This window comes from Dermacentor andersoni, chromosome 9, assembly GCF_023375885.2.
Source record: "Dermacentor andersoni chromosome 9, qqDerAnde1_hic_scaffold, whole genome shotgun sequence".
Taxonomy (NCBI): Eukaryota; Metazoa; Arthropoda; class Arachnida; order Ixodida; family Ixodidae; genus Dermacentor; species Dermacentor andersoni.
Window position 1 is genome coordinate 65,671,672 of NC_092822.1, and position 23,069 is coordinate 65,694,740.

Genomic DNA, 23,069 nt, shown 5'->3' on the forward strand with positions numbered 1-23,069 from the left:
TATATTGTCCAAGCGATAGTCAATGCCCTCAAAACAATTTACCTAACTGTCGAAAAAAAAAAAAACCACAGTCCACTCAAAAAATTAACTGCGAAATAAAAATCCAAATATTTAGATTTCTTTCATTTTTGAAATATGTATCAGAAAAAGAAATGCTTGTAGACTTGATACCTTGGTAAGCAGTACCTTGATGAAGCTACCACTTAATACAATGCAACTGCTTTTAAACTTGCAACCAGATTTATCAACTAAAGCAAGGCTTCTTAGATTTCGGTGTCATTGTCCTTTATAAGCAAAAAATTGGTATTGAAAGCTTTAAATTTTTTTTTAGCCCTCATTTACAACTACAGAAAATACGAGTACACATAATATGTGTGTAAGTACAAGGGTTGTTCTGTGGGAAGATTGCAAGGTGCATGAAAACTCAGGGCCCAATTACAGAATCATTTACCAATACACACTAGTACACAACACAGCTGAAACACATCGTCACAGCCATCGACAACTGGCTCTATGTACAGCCAAAGACAGCAAACTCATGTCTGTTTTGAAGAACATAGTTATTATGCCATTCGATAGAAAACCTTCTCAATTAAACACCAGTAGAAAGGTGACTAAGGTTTAAGACAACCTTAATACCTGCTACACTGACACTAGGTGACTTACTTTACTGGTCTGTACACAAAGATTTAAGTACTTCATCTTTCTGAGCAAGGAGATTATGAGAATCATACAACAATAAGGAAAACACAAGGCTAATGCTTGACTGCAGACTGTATCTACACACTCCTAGCCAGGCACAGCCCCGTGATGCTCTTGTGCACATCCACGTCTCACTGACATCCCAGCAGTAAGGTCATGTCACAGCCAAACAGGGACAGAACAGTACCCAGACAGTCACACGTAGTTAATGGCCCATTCGATGTCTGTGCACATTCAAGTGGGATCGCTGCACAAACTTCTCGTCACAGATACGACAGGTGAAGGGGCGCTCTCCCGTGTGGATCCTCTCGTGCTCCCCGAGATAGCCCCGCTGGAAGAAGGCCTTTGGGCAGTAGGGGCACTGGTGTTTTCGGATGCCCTGGTGGGTCTTGCTGTGTCTAGCCAGCGGCTCCTTGTGCATAAATGTGGCCTTGCACTGGTTGCATGTATAATGCAGCTCCTTGGTGTGGGTCCGCAAGTGCCTTGACAGTTGGTGCTGCAAGGGAAACCTGAAGGGTCGGGAAAGAAAGGCAAGTGAAATGCAGCTGCAGCACAAGAAGAATTTAAAGGGCCCCTGCAACATTCTCGAGACTAGTTTGTACCTACATACACTCACTACCTAAAACTAGAAATTTGATGCATTCCAAGATATTGTTGACGTTGGCTTTTAAAAGAGGCACAACAAAGAGATCGAACAAGTTTGGCTACAGGCAGCAACAACCTGAGAATGCAGTGTCAAATACTACCGCATTAACTCAATCTTAACATGCACTTCTTTACCCTGAAAAATGTACTTAAAGTGAGATGTGTTCAGAGTATAAAGCTAAAGCTATGATAGTGACAAGCTGGCACCGATAGCATAAAAAAATAATGTAATTCAATACAATTCACATGTCACTGTCAGTGTGGGCTCTGTGATAGCCATGAACTCACTCCATAAGTTCCTTAGGCTGCCATGATCTGCAAGGCATTTGAAAAATACAATTGAGGTTGCCAATGATACTTAGATGAAACTACAATCTCTACTGATATATATATGACTTTTTGCCCGCTGATCATCCACCTATCCCACATAAGCACCTCATTTGGCTTTACTGAAGGGCCTGATGGGCTGGCACGATAATTATGGTTTGTTCTTGAACAAAAATGATTTCGAAAACAATAATGCCATGACATCTGATTAGATGCAACTGCAACGCAGCTTCAAAGGCTCACGAAATGGCATTAACCTCGCTGTTGTTGCAGTTTATCATACCAGCTCCAACCAGCTTTTTACCAGCTCAAAATGCTAGTCAGAGTGGGGGATGTAATTTTAGCTCATTCTGCCCTAGATGTAATCGAATACCCCCATCACAAGGGAAGATTTAATGTAATTTGTATCTAATGGCAATCGATACATCAAAAGACATTCCGTATCGTGCACTGCTATATGACAAACGATAAGGTCATTTGCAGACAATGGTAATTGCAAGGTGTCAAAGACTCGAAGGCACAGAAAAAATTACAGTGCTAAGCAAAATGTTCTTAATTATATGTGCTTTATAAAAAAATTATTTTTAACGTGACAGTATTCATCTGCAAACCTCATAATATGTTTTGTACTTGTGTTGACTGCACTTATGATTTGGCGCTAAACGTTGCCAACAACGTTCTTGACAATGTTGCTGGGAACAAGAGTGCGTACTCACACTTTTAGAATCAGATCAGTCTATTATAATGTTCCCCCCTCCAAAAAATGAAACATCTAAAAATGAAATCATACTCATTGCTGCAATCAAGTGTTTCCCTTTTTAATATTATTTGTTTGTGACCACTCTTTGGCAAGACTACTCAACCGACACAGAAACACATTTGAATGAGTTCAGCAAACTCATTAGTTTGCAAATGTAGTCTTTCCTCTAATGACATTACATATCTCTGAGCAAAAGCCAACTAATGCCATTAAATGCAAATGTCACTAAATACAAATAACATTAACTCATGCGACAGTAGCATAACTTGAGCTTTCTTGAGAAAAAAAAAAAAAAAAGTCGCAGGCCTGCACGGCACAAGCAGCGCAGTCACAGCTTAAGCCGAAGGAGCGGCTTCATAGGAGCTCCATTTTCGGCAGCACGCACTAGAGGGTCTTTGCGGTGAAGTCTCTTCACATTGTTTTAATGAGGACGATCTGGACTGTGCATGGCGAGCTGCAACTTGTGCTTCTCTCTGCATAGCAGTCTGCTGAGCCCAACATTGCCTGGTTGCAGTCACGTGCACAGATGTACGATTCGCTTCAGCGATTCGTACTTTGCGAGCAGGCACCATAATGTGTACCGAAGAGTAAACACGGGTATCCAGACTACGCGGTCCACATGTTATCTCCCTTGACCCGTGTCACGATAAGATGCAGTTGATGATGATGATTTATTGGCATCTCCTTCAAAATGGGGCAGTGACAAATAGTCACCTAGCCAGCTTGAGTTAACCGGGTCCAGCTGCATGCAGCATGCAACTGCTCCATACAACTGCTACATGTTGGGACACCTGATGGTATACAATGCAACTGCAATGCAAAGTTTGCACATATCAACGCTACGTGGCGTGCATGTTACGTCACGTGAGAAATTGCGCAATACAATGCTAATGATGATGATTTATTTATTGGCATTCCTTTTGAAATGAGACGGTGACAAAGAGCCACTTAATCTGCTTTATTTAAAAATTACTATTTATTTATTTATTATATAAAACATCAGTAAGGTCTAAACTAGAGTATGCTTCATCAATTTGGGATCCCTCTACAGCACAGCTAACATACTTACTTGAAGCCATTCGAAGTCGCTCTGCATGTTTCACTGTATGCAATTATTCCCACAGTGCCAGTGTATCCACCATCAAAACTAGCATTCATCTGCCAGACCTATCATCAAGAAGGAAACTCGCCCTGTTATCACTCTTTCATAAAATGTGCTATACTAACCCAGAATTAAAAAATGGCCTTGTTACATCACCCCCTTATATTTCATCGCGAATCGACCACAACATCAAGATACAAGTACCAAGTTGCCGCACAAACCTCTTCTTCAATTCATTTCTGCCAAAAACACAGCATCCGAATGGAACCACCTCCCCCCCTAGGCCGCCAGCAATCCGGTTCATTCATCCTTTCAGACTGCTACATCTATATTGTATAATGATTCACCACTCCTCTCTGATACGCCACCAGGCACTGAGAATATATTAAATAACTAAATAAATAAATAAAGTGTGCTATATATGCTTTTCGTTCTAGCATATTCGTATACATCTCCTTAATCTTTGTTTTTCATCCTCAAACTTTTTCTATCTACCTCGTACGACTACCTGTGTGTGAAAACTTTTATTGTCCGTAAGGGGTGACACCGGAGCTCCGGTACCACTCGTAGGCGTCCAGGGAGCTCGATGTCAACCTAAGGGGCAGGGGCTAGCAGACGAAGCGGTTTGCCGCTTCGTCTACTAGGAGATGACCGCCATGTGGCATCGATATGTGCACACTTCATGTTGCAGTTGCATATGTTTCAGTTGCATAGTTGCAGTAGACGAATGCGGTTTGTCGCTTCGTGTACTGCAACTACGCAATTGCAACATATTTGAAATTGAATATATCTTTATTTCCAACAGATTGGGGGAGACAGGGAAGAAAAGCTGCAAGTGCAGCTTGAAAAAACACCCTGCCCCCTATGACCAAAAGACATGGGCAGCGCGGAGCTGCCGCGTGTTTTTCACAATACAAAAATACACAGTTTTGCAAGAATGCATGAGTAGTTGCGCGTAATGAAGTTACAAAACGTTTCACATATGACAGACGAAAAAAAAAGACACATATACACATATATATGTAATATAAATGTGAACAAAAGCTGTAAACTCATCTAATCTGCACTTCTAAAATAGCTGACCACAACATGAATATTAGGCTCGCTGATTCAGTTGAGAAAATTCTGATGGGGTAAGGGCACGTATATCAATGCCAGATTTGTTGTAAGCATTTAAAAGCCTTGGTAAGTTGTTTTTTAGCATTTGTGAGCTGTAATTAGTTCTAAAACAGTGCACAGTCCAGGGTTCTGTGTTTCTTGTGAAACGTGAGGGGACACGTTCTTCTAAACATGATAATTTAACAAGGGATAGATCGCTTTTCCCGTTCGTGTAATAAAACATGAACAGGAAAACGGTAACTGCAACGTGAAGTGTGCACAGATCGATGCTACATGCTACGATGCGGCAGATAACATTGCCCATAATGAATGAGCCCGTAACAGCTTACGCTGTAAAAAGTTGCATTAAGCGCATACAAGATTTCAATCCTATATTTCATAGGTGATTAACAAAAATTGTGGTGGTTTACGCAGAGTCTGAGTGCTACTATAGCACCCTTTGCAAACAAACAAACCAAGAAGAAGGATATTTTGGAGTGCTTGCACTTCTAAATTTCGCAGTTGAACATCTGCACATTAACTCTCCTGGTGTGCTTTAGTGTGTGATGCATTGGGCTTTCCATTTCCTAACCTGGTGACTTGGTTATAACACGAGTTTACTGCATGCGTCAGTGCTTCTCTACAAAGGAATGGCAAAGGCAGACGACTCACACCATGGGGCACATCTCGCAGTGGTACGCAGGCTTGCCATAGTGACTCTGTACATGTTGCCAAAGCTGTGCCTTGTTGCTGTAGGTCTCTTGGCATCCGACACAGCGGTACTGCTGTTTGTTGAAGTGCCTGCTGTTCTCGTGCTCCGCCACGTCTTCTGCGCGCGCGAAGGCTGCGCCACAATTGGCGCACAAGAACGGCAGCTCCTTGGCATGTGTGACAGAGTGTTGAAGCAGGTGTTGGCGCGTGTTAAAGATCAGCCGACAGATCTTGCAGTGGTGTTGGTGATCACCTACCTCAAAGCCTTTGTTTCTGCAGTTGCCTGTCGTGTGCATTTGCAAAACAAAACTTTCCACAACCGCAACACCTTCAATGTCACCTTGAGGGTCTGGTGGTTCAATTTTAATGATGATGTCTGTGAACATAAGCTGTCCAGGCTCTGCAAAAAAAAGAAGAAAGATTGAAATGTCAAAAGCCAGCTCAGTTTATGAAGGCTGCAGGTATATCCTGTGGCATTCATAGTGGCAGTGAGAAAAACAGTTAGCAATAAACTTATCACACACTGAAAGGTAACAAAAAAATTTCCCCCTTTAAGCACACATATTTTTTAAGCTCCAAAATGGAAGTTGAAACACAATCAAATTTTATAAGGGTACTTGCAGAATAATTCTCAGAGCTGCTTCAATTTACACACGACAACAAGCATTAATTAATATAATGCACTTGCAGTCAACAGCACATATGCATAGCTGATAAGACCTTGGAGGACGTCAACAGCTACTCTATTAATCCTTTAACTACCAAGCGTCAAATGAAATTTCCTAACAGTTTGTACGAATACGAAGTTAAGCAGCACTTGTCCAAGCCCCAGCTTCTGCGCTTCTTGCCAAGGACCTGCCACGCTCGTCAACTCAACTCTCACCGTGCATTTGAGTTTTGGTAGTGAACATACCCTTCGATGCTTTCAAATTGTTTAGCTATCTGTTTAGAGAATTACATTCAAGCCTTATACTTTAGTTGTAGAAACTTATTCTTGAAACCAGGTGTCTTTGATTAACATTTTGACATTTTAAATGAATACCGCATAGTAGGTAAACTGTATGTGTATAATATTTTTCATATCAGGATATGATGTTCAAGAATTTGCAAAAATGAAAAAAATTGGGAGAATTTTGTACACTTCTCAACAAAAGAAATTGGGAGTTCAAGGGTTATTCTCTTCGAAGATTTAGCAACTTGCGATTTCTATGCACTGAAGAAAGCAACTTTAGATAGCAAATGAGGGCAGCATGACACAAGAAACATTCTCCCATTGCTCCCTTTCCTCAGGATAGACAGGACAGGCCGTGGAGGAGTAAACCATTGCTTTCAAAGGGGATATCCTCACATGAGGTGATTTCAGCCCAACAGTTCGTTCCTACAGCTTTCCAGAAACGTACACCATGTTTTCATACTTAAAATCTTGCGAGAGATTGCTATGACTCTACATGCACATAATCTCACAAACTCTGCACACTGCAGCAAAGAGTTACAGGCCATGCCAATAAATCTGGAATGGGTGCTAAAATACACCTCACTAATTTCTTGCAGTACCACGAAATCTACAGCTCCCATCGGTCCAGCAGGAAAGAGAACTCAAAGAAGGGCTTGAGAATGGTTGACCTCTCAAACCCCCCCTAACACCAGATGAACGAAATGATACAGATGGATTAGTAGTGCACAATCAGCAAGCCGTCCTTTCCCTGAAACACAAAGCCAGTTCGGCAGACATAGCTCGTAGCTCTTGCTGCACTGAATGCAGTTAGTGAGATAGCTCACATTTGGAGAAGGTTGAAGTGCAAAATATTGGACCACAAGGAAGAGAATACAGACTGGATGAGCATCAGTCCCATTTGTATTTTCTTCCTTGCAATCTATTGTGTTGACCTTTTTGAAATATGATTCACGAGCTGACCCAAAGGAGTGCTCTTGACCACAGGTCCGTTGTGCGCAATCAACCATCCCATGTGCAAAGCTGGCTAAATGGACAGATAATGAAAGGGCTGGTTGAGTACAACAACTGAGTCCTTTCTTCGACATATGCACTTCATTCTTGTTCTATGTTGCTTAAAAAATGCAATCACTCCCGACGCTCTGCACGAAGTTGATCAGACGAAAATACAGGTGTTCCTTATGCAGAAGTTCACAAAAGCAGCACTAGTGGCTGGTCTTGTATTGTTTTTTTCATGATTGTGTCTCCACTAGGACTTAAATAAGTAGCAATTACACAACACAGCGTTCTGCATACAATCAAAACACAAAGTAGGCGATAAAATATAGAGGAATGCACAAACAAGAAAATGAAAAGCAATTAACAGAACCAGGATAGGCATGTAAGCAACTGTGTTTCAATGACATTATACAATGATAGTAGCAGAGGGTCACATTTTTTTTACCGTTTGCAAGAGACTGCAAGGACCCTCAACACAGTCACATTCTATTATTTCAATGCCCATTCCTTTGAACTAAACTATGTTACTTGCATTTTTAAAATTAAACAGAGAACAATTTAAAACAATTTTGCAAGTCCCACTGACACTGAATCAAAACAAGGCCACACAATACATGGGATTGTGTAACAAACAGTGTCCAAACATGAAGCATTTCGCATGTTCAGCCTTTGTGAACAGTATACAGTCTACGTATCTTCACGGCACTCTTGACACTCCAGACCATTGGATGGCGAGTACGAGTACTTCTGGACGAGTAGGAGTATTTCTGTCGACGTATGTGTTCTTGTTCATGACCATGTCCACCTGATGTGAAAAGGCAACACCACCATTGCTGCACCAGAACGACAACTTCTGCAAGCGCTCAACGGAATGCTGAAGCCGATGGCATGGTCCCGAGAAGATGCCATGGCAAAGCTTGCACTGGTGCAGGTGATCACCCCTCGCCGAGGATTCTATGCCACTTAGTCACATGAGAGGCAGTGCTTCCCGAACTTACAATCTTGTTGCTGTTCACATCTGTAGGCTCATCCTTAATAATCACCTCTGCAATACGATGCAAGATAATGTTTTCCATAATTGTGTTGAACACTTCGATGTCTTCATCTGGAGACTTCTTCACTGCAAATGTGGAGTTTCCAAGCCTTGTAAAATCAATAAAGTATCAACAAACATGTGCGTGGAGCAAGTGTTAACCAATGTTTTATGCTCTTTACTATGGTTGCGTGAGCACGATCGCACACTAAAGTCATAACCATCACTGAAAAGTAATTATTTCCCTACCGCTTTTCCACCAGAATTCGGGAAGTGTGGCCGAAGCAGTTGCAGTCTATGTAGAAGTTTTCCATAGCATTTCAAACGAAGTAATTACCTATGCAAAAAAATATTAGGATTGAAAATAGTACACCCACATTCGACGGCACAGTCTCATAAGCACTAGCAAGGATTTTGAAGAGTGGTAAGCAGCCATGCTTTCAATCACTTGAAATATGCATTAATCTGAATCATGCGAAAGTGAATTTTTTATTGATTGACAGCTTATCTACATACAAGAACAAATGTGCACGAGATTGAGAACGTGGCTGCCAAGAATGAGAATAAAATTGCCTGCTGAAAAAACTTCAACTATCTCACCCAAGGCACAGACCACAGTCAAGCTTTGCTATAATGAAATTGCATATGAAACAAAAATAACTGTCTTGTGTCTGCTATTACTTACAAGTTGTAATGTAATAAAAAAAAGTGTCAACCAAGTGTCAACACTGAAGACAAGGTTGACGTACGTGGTGGTTCAAATGATTCGATGATTAAATGTTGATATCTTTCTATTCTCCCTCTTTTCCACATTCTTTCTTCATTAATTTTGTATTTCATTCGTATCGTATTTCATGTGCAATTACGCCGACCTTGTCTTTTCTAGCATTGATGCTTGGTTTACCCTTTCATTCTTTCTGGTAGTGACTAAATATAGCCAGATGCCAGATGAGCCAAGCCCATGTGAAGTCAGCAAAGACCTTGTTTTCAAAAACATGCAAGCTTGACATGCGCAATGAGAACATGGGCACGTGGGAAAATGCGAGACATCTGGCACGGCTGTATAGTGCATACTCAGCAGATGGCACCAGTAGTAAAATATTGCACACTCTACGGGTGTTTACAGCTAATTATACTCCCTTGTAATTATGTTCTTAGCCTAAAACTATTGCTACATGCTCTCAGCATGGAGAAGTATCATTTGATACTATCTTCATGTTCATATGGCATCTACAAGTTGCCTAACTGACCATGTTTTTATGCAAGTGGTTACAAGATGGCAAGATTAAAGAAAAAAAAAGGGAAAAAAATGAGAAGATGACGGCACGTAGCTCAGAGCACTCACACATTGGGGGCACAGGTGGCAACGAAATCCGGCCTGCCCATGGTGAACCGCTATGTGATGTCGAAGCACGCCCTTGTCAATGAGGGTTTTGCAACACGGCATACAATGCAACTGTTCTTTGATGACGTGCATACTCTCGCGCTTCTTTGCAGTTATTGCACGAGAATGGCAACTCCTGTGAGTGCCCAACAGAGTGTCGAAGCAGGTGTTGCGGTATGTTGAAGAATGCGTGGGTGTTTGCACCAATACGAATTGGCATCTTTGTCTGGGCCCTCGGCGTCAGAGTGCACACCCATCACCCTTGAGGCAGTGCTTCCTGCATTTTTGTGCACCTCCTCCCTGCCGGAAAACGAAGGTTTGCTCTTAACGATGACTTCTTTGGTGCACAGCAGCAGTTTCCCTCTCTGTTGCAGACTCTTCACCGTAGCTACCTGGAAGCTCTTCCTTAACGATAATAATCCCAGGAGCCTCATGCCCTGCAATGTCAAAGAATGAAGATGAATTTGTCTGCGCATAAGGGGGATTACATTCTAGTTTTTTATGCTCATAGAGATAGTGCATATGTATAAACGTTACAATGTAATTTCACAACATGCCTTAGTTTCAAGGCCGGTGATAGTCCCGTTTTCTAATGTGTCTATGTGCCTCCACTTAGACACATTAGAAAACAAGACATTCCCCATGCCTCCACTTTACATGTTTCAATTCAAGGATGCGAGGGTAGATACTTCTGTTGCATCAATAAGAACCAGTACTACATTTCTGTCCAACTCCTTCAAATCCTTTATAAGCAGCTGTCATATTTAAGTTTTCAAGTAATTGTCATTGGGAGCACCTAAATTCTCCTCCAGCGTTCACATGTCTGAGACAGCTGTCGGATTTGCCCACTTTAGCTCGAAGAGCCAAGAAGATAGATTCAGAGAAGGCAGGATTGCGCACATAATAAAAACACAAAACAGTAAATGAGATTTAAATGAGAAAAAGGCTTCAATAAAATTTAACAACAAAAACATGTGATCAGTACATTACAAAGAAAGAGGTGTAAACATAAAAGAAGAAATTGGCTTAACTCAAGAGGTTCAAAGAAGATATTTACTCTAAGACCAAATTACACTAATACACATGGGAAACCATAAAGTTTATGAAGCAAAGGTCAAGGTCTCTCTCAACCTAACTGTATCCAAGTTTGAGTCACCTGTGATGCACCCCATCGAGTTCAGCTTAAGTGTGTACCAGCATTTCAATGAAATCTTGGAGGCACAGTGCCCAATCCTCAAGTTTGACTTCACCACACTGAGTCTGTATTTAGCAAACAGTGACGATGAAAACAGTGGAAACAGCAAACAGTGAAGTGAAAGAAAATAAATTATCCTTATTAAGTGAGCAGCGAAACAAGCTTCAACATGAGATTAAACTGAATACAACCACAATGTTCACATAGCCTGCAAAAAACAATAACAAGGTTCAAGGACACACACACACACACACACACACACACACACACACACACACACACACACACACACACACACACACACACACGCACACACACACACATGCACAATGAAGAAAAAAGACATTTGCAAACTGCCAAATGCAATCAAAGGATTTTGGTAACATCACCACTCTTCTATACAGGATGTCCCAGATAACCTTAGCCAGAGTTTAAAAATACGCAAATGCCACATAGCTGGACAGAAACAAGGTAATGTTGCTTGGCATTGCTTGGAGATATTAAAATTATTTTTTTTTTCATTCTGGCTAATTCAATAATTAGTCTTAATTAATTAATTTCTCAAATATTACAATTAGATTTAAAGTGCCAATGAGAAAATTGTAGAGCGACATGAAAAACTCCCGATACAGCTCTCTCTTTGCTCAATATATGCTACATAAAGGTGTTTTTCCGAGCATGAAAAAAGCCCGCAAATTAACGCAAAATTGCTGGGCGACTAGCCACTCGAGGCACTTTGTGTGTATTTGTGGGCTTCTTTCACGCTCGGAGAAACACTTTATGTAGCACGCATTGAGGAACAGAAAGCTGTATCAAGAGTTTTATATGTTGCTCAAAAATTTTTTCCTTGACAATATTGATCTAATCATAATATATAAGAAGTTGATTAATTAAGACTAATTATTTAATTAGAAAAAATGCAATAAATAAACTTAGCATCTCCAAGCGACGACAAACAACATTACCTTGGTTCTGTCCAGCTACATGGCATTCACATACATGTATCTTTTAACTCTCGTTGAAGTTGGCTGGGACACCCTGCATAACACACAATACAATCATTAACACTTACGTGAAGAGAGACCATACAGGTACACCGCCCAACTCAAACTACCATGACATTTTGGTGAGTCCTCCTTGATGCAAGAGCATTCACAGAAATTTCATGATGATCCTATTATTATTTTGCTTGGTTATTTTGTTTCAGTTTAGTTAAATATGGTCCTCATTTACAGTCAAACACCAACATATTTCGCTGTCAGGGATAAGCTAAACAACAAAAAGCAGGTCATGGCCGCATCAGACAAGCCCCTGATACCAACAATCTTGCAGTGCAAAAAACACTCAGTATACCGAAAAATTAAATTATGGGGTTTTAGGTGCCAAAACCACTTTCCGATTATGAGGCACGCCGTAGTGAAGGACTCGGGAAATTTCGACCACCTGGGGGTTCTTTAACGTGCACCTAAATCTAAGTACACGGGTGTTTTCGCATTTCGCCCCCATTGAAATGCGGCCACCGTGGCCAGGATTCGATTCCGCGACCTCATGCTCAGCAGCCTAACACCATAGCCACTGAGCAACCACGGCGGTCTCAGTGTACCTCAGCGAGCACATGTGAGGGTGCGCTAAAGGAGAGTAAAAAGATAATGGCTATTGAACAAAACAAAAGTGTATCTATGTCTCCTGTCTGGGCAACTATTTGAGAATGTACAGCAATGGGCATTATGAAAAATGTGCACGAGAGTAGAAACACAATGCTCATCCGTCGTGCCTTTGTCATTATGTACTGCAGTTCAGCCCTCCAAGCACTGTGTTTTACTAACCAGCAGCACTGTGGCTAAGTCTACCTTCTTTTGTGGTGTCTTGATTGCCTGCAGCCATTTAGCAATGTTTACGGAGGCACATAAATCTGTCGTTTCATCATTTCTGCATGTTAGCATTTGAGTACAAGAAGGTGAAACTATGCATTCCAAAAATTGTTTGCTCAGTTATGTGTGCACATCAATTTATTTATGTCTGGGTGGTGCTGAGAATAAGAAACACTAAGAGAAGCATCAAGAATTCATTCTGGCAAGCTTTAGCTTTAGACTGAAACAAACACGCATTTGAGAACGTAACGGTGCAGTGAAAAATAAGAAATAAAGGTACAAGCAAGGATGCTTAGTGCTTGAAACTTCCATAACATCGAAACAGTTGTGATTCAGTGCCAAAACCACATGCATTAATACATTCAATGAACATTCTTGCTTACAACTATCACCAGTGGCTGGAGTGAACGTTGAGGGAAGATGTTCCTCAAAAAAACATATTTAAAATATTTATACTAGAGACTTGAAAATCCATGCACTTATAGAGAATTACAAACAAATTTAAAATATGTAATTAGTTTCTGTGTAGCCACTATAGTTCTCGAGCTATGTCCTACACAATGGGGAATAGAGCAATGTTGTGGGCACTTTATTGTGTAATAAATTTTCATAAAAAGCTTCGTGCTGTAGCTTATTTAGCTCTTTATAGACTGCTCGCTATGTGCCGATATCTGTTCAAACAGCATCGACAATTAGTGAGACTACGAAAAAAAATTAGGACAATTCAACTAATTTTTTGCATAATCACATGAAAATAAACTTGTACATTTATAATTGTCTTCTGCTTACTTAAGTTGGCATACATACTCTTGAATATATGTGCAGTGGTGATACCTACTCAAAATTGCAATATCTGCCAGCAGTAGTTGCGAAAGTGCAAGGTTCTATTTCAGGGAATCGAGAAAAAAAAAAATTAGTTGAAACACTCTAATCTTTTTGCATAGTTCCATTAATTGTACATGCTGTTCGGATACATATCAGTACTTTGTGATCTACAAAAAGCTAAACAAGCTAGAGCACAATGCTTTCTTGTGAAATTTTAGCACATAAAAAAGTGCCCACAAAGATGACTATATTTTGCCACTGTGCATCACATAACTAAATAACTATAATGGCAACATAAACAGTAATGGCATGCTTGAAATCTGCATAGAAAACTCTATAATTTGCTGAATTTTGAAAGCTATATTATAAGTAATGGAAAGAAAGTTGTTTCGAGGAGTGTCTTCCCTTAGACAACACTGAATAATATCCATAGTCAGTAACTGGCGGCAGTCAGTAAATCAAGATTCTGGTTACCTCCCTTGCATGTTTTATGTAAAAGCAAGCATGCTCCATACAGTAGCCAACTCATTACTGTTTAAAACTATCTGAGGCTACATTAATTGATACATTCACTTAAACGGTCAAAGAGTAATACTGGTGTCACAGGTACATTCTGATCATGATCAGGGCCAATCCGGCTCGACCCTGATACATATGCTGCTGCGTGGTCACTGTCGGATCTCCATCATGTATGTTGATCATGATTGCAGGTTGACGTCTGCAGCCTCTAGCACAGTATTCTGAAATCGCTAAAAACAAGAAGTGAAAGAAGCTCAACATAAAATGTTTAAAAATGTTTTTGCCAGCAATAGTAAGCTGCAAAATTGAAATATTGTGCAAGTTGCATTTGTAGCCAAGGCATTATGCAGTCCAGTTATGCATTATGCATTATACAGGGCATTCGGCAATGTGTACTTTTGGAACTATGTATAGATGCATCACCTGTGTCCTCTCATCTGATTAAATCACAACATATTTCATTGGAGCATATATTATACCAATAGTGGACCTATCTACTACAATTTGAACTAGAGAAAAATCACTTTATTTTTCTCTGTGTCATCTATGCAGATGACACGCATGTCTGGTCATGATGGTATACTCAAGATATTAATTGGAGCACAAGTTTACCGTCAGAAACTGATAATGCATGACTATGCATTCTCCTAAGAGCCCCTCGAGTTTGTGCACAATCTGCTTTGTTGTTCCCAATGCTCTATTTGCATTTTTAACAAAGTGTGCTCTATAAATGTGCAGTTTAATGACAGAAGCTTCCTACTGTGTGAATGCAAGGATGTTAAAGTTCGACATTCGATTCACTTCAGGCACTATTCCATTCGGCCCCAAAAATTGCTATTCGCACACCCCTACTAGCAACATCATAGCATGCAGAAGGAATGCAGTCCTCGAGCCCTACTAACTGAAACATTGACGTGAACCTACGTAGCCATGCAATGACATATCTCATCTCACAGAACACTGGCAAAACTGTCTGCTTAATTCTGTGCAGTGTGCTGCATTGCTTTTAAATTGTGCGGGTTTAAGGACCTAAAACTGCCAAGTGGGTGATGAGCAGAACTAAGCGTTTTCGGTTTAAACCAAAAAAAAGAGTATGTTAAATATTTTCCCCAGAATTTAATTTTAACTGAAAGATGTCGATAGAGTGCACAGTGGCACACCTATACTCTGATGCTGATGTAGGCTTGCATGTCAAGGTCATGCGACAGCCTGTCGGTCAAGCAAACTTTACTTTTGTGTTTTCTAATTTACATCCACTTTTTGCCTGCAGCTGCTGCAACAAATATAAGTGGGATGGGGGGTTGCACAGAGGGGGCAGAGGAGTCCTGGCTTAAGTCGTATGCTTTCTCAAGATACAAGCCACTGCGATGAAACTGAAGACATTCACTGACAGTAACGCGCTGTCGTATGTAGGTGGAAGTGAAGAGCTTCGTTAGCAAACAGGTCCGGTTTTTCTGCATCTGGCCGAATGCGTAGGCACTCAGGAATTCCCATTGGTGCGACAAGCTGACCAAGTAGCTTTTACAGTGGAAGGCAAATTGTGGAAACAATTTAAGAGTAGAGCTGCACTTAGAACAACACCGCAACACTGCTTTCGTTTCTTTTTGGAACTGACACTATCAACTTCCCCAAAGAGAGCTTCTGTCAAAACATGAGTCTGTTTCCGAGGCGAAGAATTCAGCAAGTACAAAAAAAGCTAAGCTATGCTGCTGCCTTTTCACTACCTTAATCCAGTCGTAACACCGATAACGGGAGCGTATTTCCGCAAACATGGGATACATAGCTGGCTTACAAAGCTTAGGAATCTCTTATCGCCACTAAGAAAAAGCAACGTAAAAGCCGTGGCTCGATCAACAACGATCGGGTGCGCTGCTGCTACACTTCAGCAAAGTTGTGCACAAAACGCCGCAGCAAAAGAGCTGTAGCACGAGTCTGGCTCACTTTTCAAGGCGCTGTGCAGCACAGCCGATAGCTTAGCTCGACACGCGCTTACCTGTGTGTGTGTGTGTGTTTTTTTTTTAATATTACAAACGGACCATGGGCAGAGAACGCGTTAGTTTCAAGATTAGACCATTCGGTGCGCCAGAGGACGTGTTGCACGCTCCATGGTGCGTCTTTGGACTCCCGCGCAGCGTACGGGCACTGGGATTTCGGGTTCCAGCGGTAACAAGCGACGCCACAAGGTGCAAGTGAGCCTGCACTTTCACTTTCGGTACGTTCGGCAAAGAAGACGCAACAGCTGTTCTCCGGTTCACAGCACAGAACATCTGACAAGATGCAAGATGAAACTGCGCTCAAACGTCTCAAACACCAAACACCATGTGCCAAACGCAGATAAAAGTGATGACAATGTCAGTGGCACTTCGCGTTACGCTTACCGCAGGCGCGTAGCCAGACCCCCCCCACACACACAGTTTCTCCATGGAGGAAGGAAAAAGAGGAGCATGGATAGGAGGGAGTGGAGCATGGAATGGAGGATGCATTACATGGAGCATTACCACTGGCGTTACGTCACACAGCCAGCATTGGCAAGCAAACCCTCCGTGAGGCCACAGTGGTGGCCCTGTTAACATGTGACCTCTTGCGTCGAAATCACGGAGCAAAATCGAGATTTGTCGAAACGTTTGGCTAACGGTAACTTTAATTCGGTGCGCGCTCGGCTTCCGAGAGAAATAGTACACTCTATTCTTATACAGAGAAACTCTATGGCCTCCATGATGGGTTCCAACTAGAGGTGTGTGCCGAGGCGTCGGCGCGCCAAAGATGTTTCGTGCCGGCGAGGTCGGTGCGCCATTTAAATATGTATAAATATTTCTTGTTTAAGCCAATCCAGCTCCGTTTGAGATTTTATGTTGTCTTGTTTATTTCTTTTGCCTGTCTCAAGCATAGAATCATGTCAAGCAGGGGCGCAATGAATAATACAGTATGAACAAAAGTAACCTTATTCTCCACGCGTCTGCGCACGCGTGTCGTCATAAGTCAGCGCAACGTGGGATTCCGAAACTTCTCCTCCAAAAGCGTAATATGGCGCAACGAGAAGAAACAGCGGCCTCGAAACGTCGGAATAACGGCTTGAGGGTCGTGGGCACTGTAGTTGGGCAGAATAGGCGATATGTCTGAAAGTGACGTAAACGCGAGAGATTCAATTTGTAGCATGATAGAAATTTCTCGCCTCGATTTGGTTTAAAGGGCCCCTCACCAGGTCTGACCATATTGAGCTGACAAGCGCAGAGCATACATTCCGCGATAGCAATCGTGTCTGCAGAGTATTACATCGCTATGCGCCGCGGAAAGATCTGAAATTTCAATCCGAACGCCATTTCCCTCTTCACTCGCGGCTGCCGCGTTTCAAGCCGGACGGTGACGTAATCGTGCCCCTGCGCTTACGTAATCGTGTCCGCAGTATGACGTCACTCGTGATGACACGGGACTTCGAGAATTATTCAAGACAACATCTGTTATCTGTGCGATCTGTTGCTTGAATTGACGAATTGAAGTTTAGAGAAATAATAAAACACACAAACGGAATGCCTGCGTGTTTTTGTTTGACTTCGCACCGAAGCAAGAGAGATGTCCTTCCGCTTCGTCTGCTTGTTCCCACGGTCGTGTGGTCACGTGCGCAGGTACCGAAACTATGCCATTTTCTACAGTGTTCCAGCGCGTTATCACGCTTTGCAATCCGCTTGTTCTGCCTCAGTATTCGTGTAGCATCGAATTATACCGCTAGTCATGTTTCTTTGTGCACAGCGCGCAATATCATGCGCTGCGCGAGCGAGACAACTAAAGTCCCTTGATCATTTGAAAGTACCGCCACTCTTTGAACTTTGCCGCCGCCGCGCGACCTCCTCGCCTCCTCCTCGCCCTTTGCGCGTCCCCCCCCCCCCCCACCTCCCGTGGCAGCCAGTTGCCCCCATTTTTCTGCATGACGATTGGTCTCCTTGCCGTTACCCTTGGAAACGCACGGATCTTTCATTTTGCTTGTGTTTTTCGTTCGCGCCATTTTTCTCCTCAGCTCGGCTGGCTGGGCGCTTTAGGTCGGCGTAGCGAACGTTTGTTGACTGCTCTATGTGCTAGCGCTATGCCGTGCTGTTGCGCATATAAATAACTTCAGTAAGAACCCTGAAGGTGGTTATGCCTTCTTTTATTATACCACAAGGAAAACGCGACGGCTTGTGCAGGAAGCAGTGGCTGCATAACATTGGCCGAAAGAACTTTGTTCCAACAAAGAACAGCGTTGTTTGCGAGGCCCGTAATGCTGCATTTTTTTCATTCTTCCGGCCTGCTCACCAGCGCTTTTTTTTTTTTTCGGCAGTCTGTACGCTGCATAAAAATGCGGTTGTCCTCAGTATGCTTAATATCCTGCGGTTCATCCATCACCTGGCACGTCACCATCTGTTGTTATTCAGTCGGAAACGTAGCACTATAGATTCTGCTTTCCGCTGTGAACAATTGTGCGTGAAGATACAGCCTCTCGATCGCGGTTTTCGCGATTGTTAGGATCCGCTGCCTGTTTTACTGAAAATTGAAATACGGCTTGTAGAAGCTCTATTATTTCTAGCTTACGTCAATCTGTGCGTTAGTCAAATACAATGAATGCAAGCCCTGAAAAAATTAGTGGCAAGTATACCCGTGGTATTGCAGGTGATGAACGCTAGCTAGTCCGCATTGCGTTGAAGTTTTAAGGTGAAAGCCTTTAGATGTCTGTTTCAAGGTGGCGTTGTGAACACAAAATATCACGTGACCCAAGGAAGGCCAGAGGCGACACAAAGCATGTCCACCCCTGTATAAGAGAATGATTATCCAAGTAATGAGTCATTAATTGAATTAAGGTGAATTAGGGAGGATTAAGGTCGATTACAGTGTATTAAGGAGGATTACAGTGTATTAAAGAGGATTAAGGTGCATGAATAAGGATTAAGGTGTATGAAAGAGGATTAAGGTGGATGAAGGAGAATTAAGGCAGATCAGGGTGGATTAAGGTGAATTAGGGTTGATGAAGTATTAAGACCGATGGGGGTAGATTAGGGTGCATGAACAAAGGTTAGGGAGGAATAAGGTCGATTGGGGTTGATAAAGGAGGATTAAGACCGATTAGGATGGATCAGGGTAGATTAAGGTGCATTAGGGTATATTAAGCAGGATTAATGTGGAATAAGCTGCATGAATAAGTACTAAGCTGTATAAAAGAGGAATAAGGTGGATGATTGAGTATTAAGGTAGATTAAGGGGAATTAAGGCGAATTGGGCTTGAAGGTGTATTAAGACCTATTAGGGTGGGTTAGGGGGAATTAAGGTGAACTAGGCTTGAATGTGTGTTAAGACCGATTAGGGTGGATTAAAGTGGATTAGGGTGTATTAAGTAGGATTAAGGTACATGATCAGGGATTAAGGAGGATTAGGGTGGGTGAAGGGGGATTAAGGTTGTAAAACCTACTGTTATAAACCTTAATCCATGCTAATCCATCACCCATCTTAATCGGCCTTAATCCATCTTAATTCACCATTATCAACCTTCATCGGCCTTAATCCGCCCTAATCCTTCCTAGTGTACCTTGATCCTTCTGAATCCACCCTGATCCTCTTTCATTCACTTTAATGCACCCTAATACACGATAATCCTTCTTAATGCGCCCTAATCCACATTCATCGACTTTAACCCACCCTAATCCTCTTTAATGCACCTTAACCCTCCTTAATCCACCATAATACTCCGTCATTCCCTCTAATTCAGTTCAGTTCAGTTTTATTACCTTAAAGGCCCTTTGGCCCTTTTTGGGGGCATTACATAAGGGGTGGGTTTTTATTTATGTAATGAACAAGCAAGGAAGATTAATCCACCCTAATCCTCCTTAATAACCTTAATCCTCCTTAATTCACCCGAAATTTTCTTAATTCACTTTAATCCTCCCCAATCGACCATAACTACCATAACGCACCTTAATCCACTCCATTCACTAATCCACCTTTATCGACTTTAATCCACCTTAATTATCCTTAATACACTTGAATTCATCTTAATCCAATCACTAATGAAACATTACTTAACTTTGCTAATCAGTAATCATCTCATTACACGGCTGCACATACTTTGGTTTGCTTCTGGCCTTCCTTCGGTCACATGATATTTTCTGTAGCTCACGGGCAGCGATGCCCGTGAGAATGTCACGGGCATCGGTGCTCGCTTAGCAATTCTATACGAATTCACCGACTCTTTGCTCAATGGAAAAATATCACACACACACACACACACACACACGCACACACGCACACACGCACGCACGCACACACACACACACACTAACACACACACACACACACACACACACACACACACACACACACACGATTGTGACTACGACGCAACAGCAAGGCTCTGCATATTCGTGGAGAAACGAATATACAAACACACTCGACCTAGACGCTTTTAGATATGTGTACAACCGTTTTTAATATGCCGGCTGAAGAGCAAAAAACTCACAAAATGTTTTGTTATTTGTCTCACTTTCAACACCTCTGTATTTAGTCCTCTCAGCCCTTAGTATTATAATATGGGCTACTACTAGCCCTTGGTATAATTAGGTACCTTACGGCACATATTGCAATTTATGAATTGCATCCGGTGAACTTGCAAGACATATCCACTAGGACCACATTCTAAGGATCGCACGGGTTTCGAAACATGCACCGTGAAACTTGCGATAAAAATACACTGTTTTTTTTAGCAAAGCGCCGTTTTATGCATCAAAGCACAAAAATAGTTGGAACGCCCGCGTATTTATTTCGTCACGCATATCCTGTTTCAGGTGTCATCCTGAAAATTTATTCCATATGAATACGCCTTGAGAGCTCGCCGGCTGCAATATGTAAATTTCAGTATGTGCCGGAAACTAATTAGCCTAAACGTTATTAGCGAAACTGATAATTAGTCAAATATTCATTTTAATTTATCGTAGCAATCCGGATCAATCGCTATAATTGTGGTATATCTGCGAAAAGCGATTCTTTAAAGATTCTGTGCTCCCTAAGAAAAAAATCCACCCGGTACATACTTTGAGAAGAACATTCCGCGGACCTAGGTGGATCCTTTTTAAGGATCGATACTTATTACTCGAGGAGGGAAACGGACAGCAGTATTTCATTGCGAATATCGCTGTTTAGAGCAGGAATATTTCCTCTCAATGATAAAGTACCTCCTATAGATAAATAAAAAAAATTTCTTAACGTTCCTTCTCGTTGCGTTGTCTGGTTTTTCATCTGGAACAATAAGTATCAGCCCTTAGTATATACCTTGCTTGCGATTATTCATTAATAGAACATCTTTTAATGTTCTGCGCTTGCAAAGAAGGCACAGTGCTGCAAGACGTGCTTGCAAAGAGGGCACAGTCACATACACTGAAAATGAGCATTTTAAAACAGAACGAAGACAATTTAAAAGGTAAGGGCGTCCTCGTTGAGCTAATAATCAAAGCACTAAACGGTGAACAAAGGGCACCATTCAGAATAGCAAATGACTAGTTGATTGCAATGCGCTACTGCGAAACAGAAAAAAAGCAAGGATGCAAATTAACCTGCACAATTGTTTCCTTTCATTGCGTCCTTGATTTCTTGTTTCACAGTAGCGCGCTGCAATTAGACAAATATGTAAACCCACTTTATTGTTCTTTATTTTCTTTATTGTTCCCTCTTACGCCCAGTAGTGTATTTGAGTATTCTCGTTCCAGTAGATGTAGCTGTTCGCACTGCTTTTCTTTGCTTTTTTTGTTCCCTCTAGTGTTCAATAGTGTATACGAGTACTCATCGCAGTACATGCAGCTGGTTGCAGTGTCAAACTTTGTTTTCCTTATTGTTGCCTCTTGTGTTGCGTTGTAAAACAGCTCGTGGGTTAAATATGTGCAATACAAATTTTTTTTTCTTCTGATTGTGAGGTGTTTGATGCAGGCGAATGTGCTTGCTTATGCCTCATGTTTTATTTTTTAATGTGATAATTAAGCTATGTTGTGAATGTTATTTATGGAATATATTTTTATGTTACTAAAGGCTCATGTTTATGTTTGCAAAGTGTTGTATTGGTTATCACAGCGCTTGTGTGTGATTGTGTTTGATTTTATAACTGCTGTTCTTTCAAATCTTTGAAGTATTTTCAATCATGCATACTCACATTACGTTTGGTACTTGTATATATTTTACGGAAATTGTCTTTCACCATTTTTAGTGATGTATAAAATATCGATCAAAACGTGTGTGTGTGTGTGTGTGTGTGTGTGTGTGTGTGTGTGTGTGTGTGTGATAATATCTGTATATGTAATATCTGTATATAATGTGTAATATCTGTATAATATCTGTATATGATAATATCTGTATATGTATATTGTATGAGCTGCTGTTGCCTATGTAAACAAGGGGGGTGGGAGCTTGTCAAGCTTCTGTTCAGCAGCTTTTTCTTCCATCTCCCCATGTTTCGAACAAACATGAAAATAAATCGTATTCGTATTCGTATTATCTACCTGCACAGATCACGAGTTGATGTGTCGAGCATTTGGGCTTTGCTGTTGCATTTCACGGCAGTTCCTCTTTAAAGGGCAACACTTCAATGAAAATAAAAAAAAAATACTGAAGGCGCATGAAAAAGCGAAAAACGAAACATGACACCTTTATGCAAAAAAAAGGAACAAAAAGCCCCCTGTCATTTTATATTTATGTTAGTAGAGTTGAGTTGAGTTGAGTTGTTGTAGGCTACTGGTGGGATTAGCCTTGCAGTTGCTGCCGGCAATTGCTCCACCGTAGCGACACATAAAATAAATAAATCACATAATCAGACACAGTCCTCACAAAATACAAATGGTCACTCCTCAGTTCACCATGTGGAGGCCAAATCTGTGTCCTGTAGGTAATTTAAAAGAAGGCGAGAGACCTCCTTCCTACACAACCGGTTCCCGCGCGGGAAAA

General features: G+C 41.5%; 1 protein-coding gene across 2 annotated transcripts; it reads right to left on the reverse strand.

The window, feature by feature from the left end:
* Positions 1-431: 431 nt before the first annotated feature.
* Positions 432-11,420, reverse strand: LOC126528185 (uncharacterized). 2 transcript variants are annotated; one of them, XM_072284211.1, is made up of 5 exons: positions 10,870-11,420; positions 9,675-10,150; positions 8,340-8,416; positions 5,307-5,745; positions 432-1,211 (listed from the first exon to the last, which is right to left on the reverse strand). In XM_072284211.1, the coding sequence occupies exons 4-5, from the start codon at positions 5,729-5,731 to the stop codon at positions 908-910; spliced, it is 729 nt and encodes a 242-aa protein (XP_072140312.1). In that variant the 5' UTR covers positions 5,732-5,745; positions 8,340-8,416; positions 9,675-10,150; positions 10,870-11,420; the 3' UTR covers positions 432-907. The 2 variants fall into 2 exon arrangements, with proteins under 2 accessions (XP_072140312.1, XP_050032019.1); XM_050176062.3 differs by lacking the exon at positions 8,340-8,416.
* Positions 11,421-23,069: the final 11,649 nt, after the last annotated feature.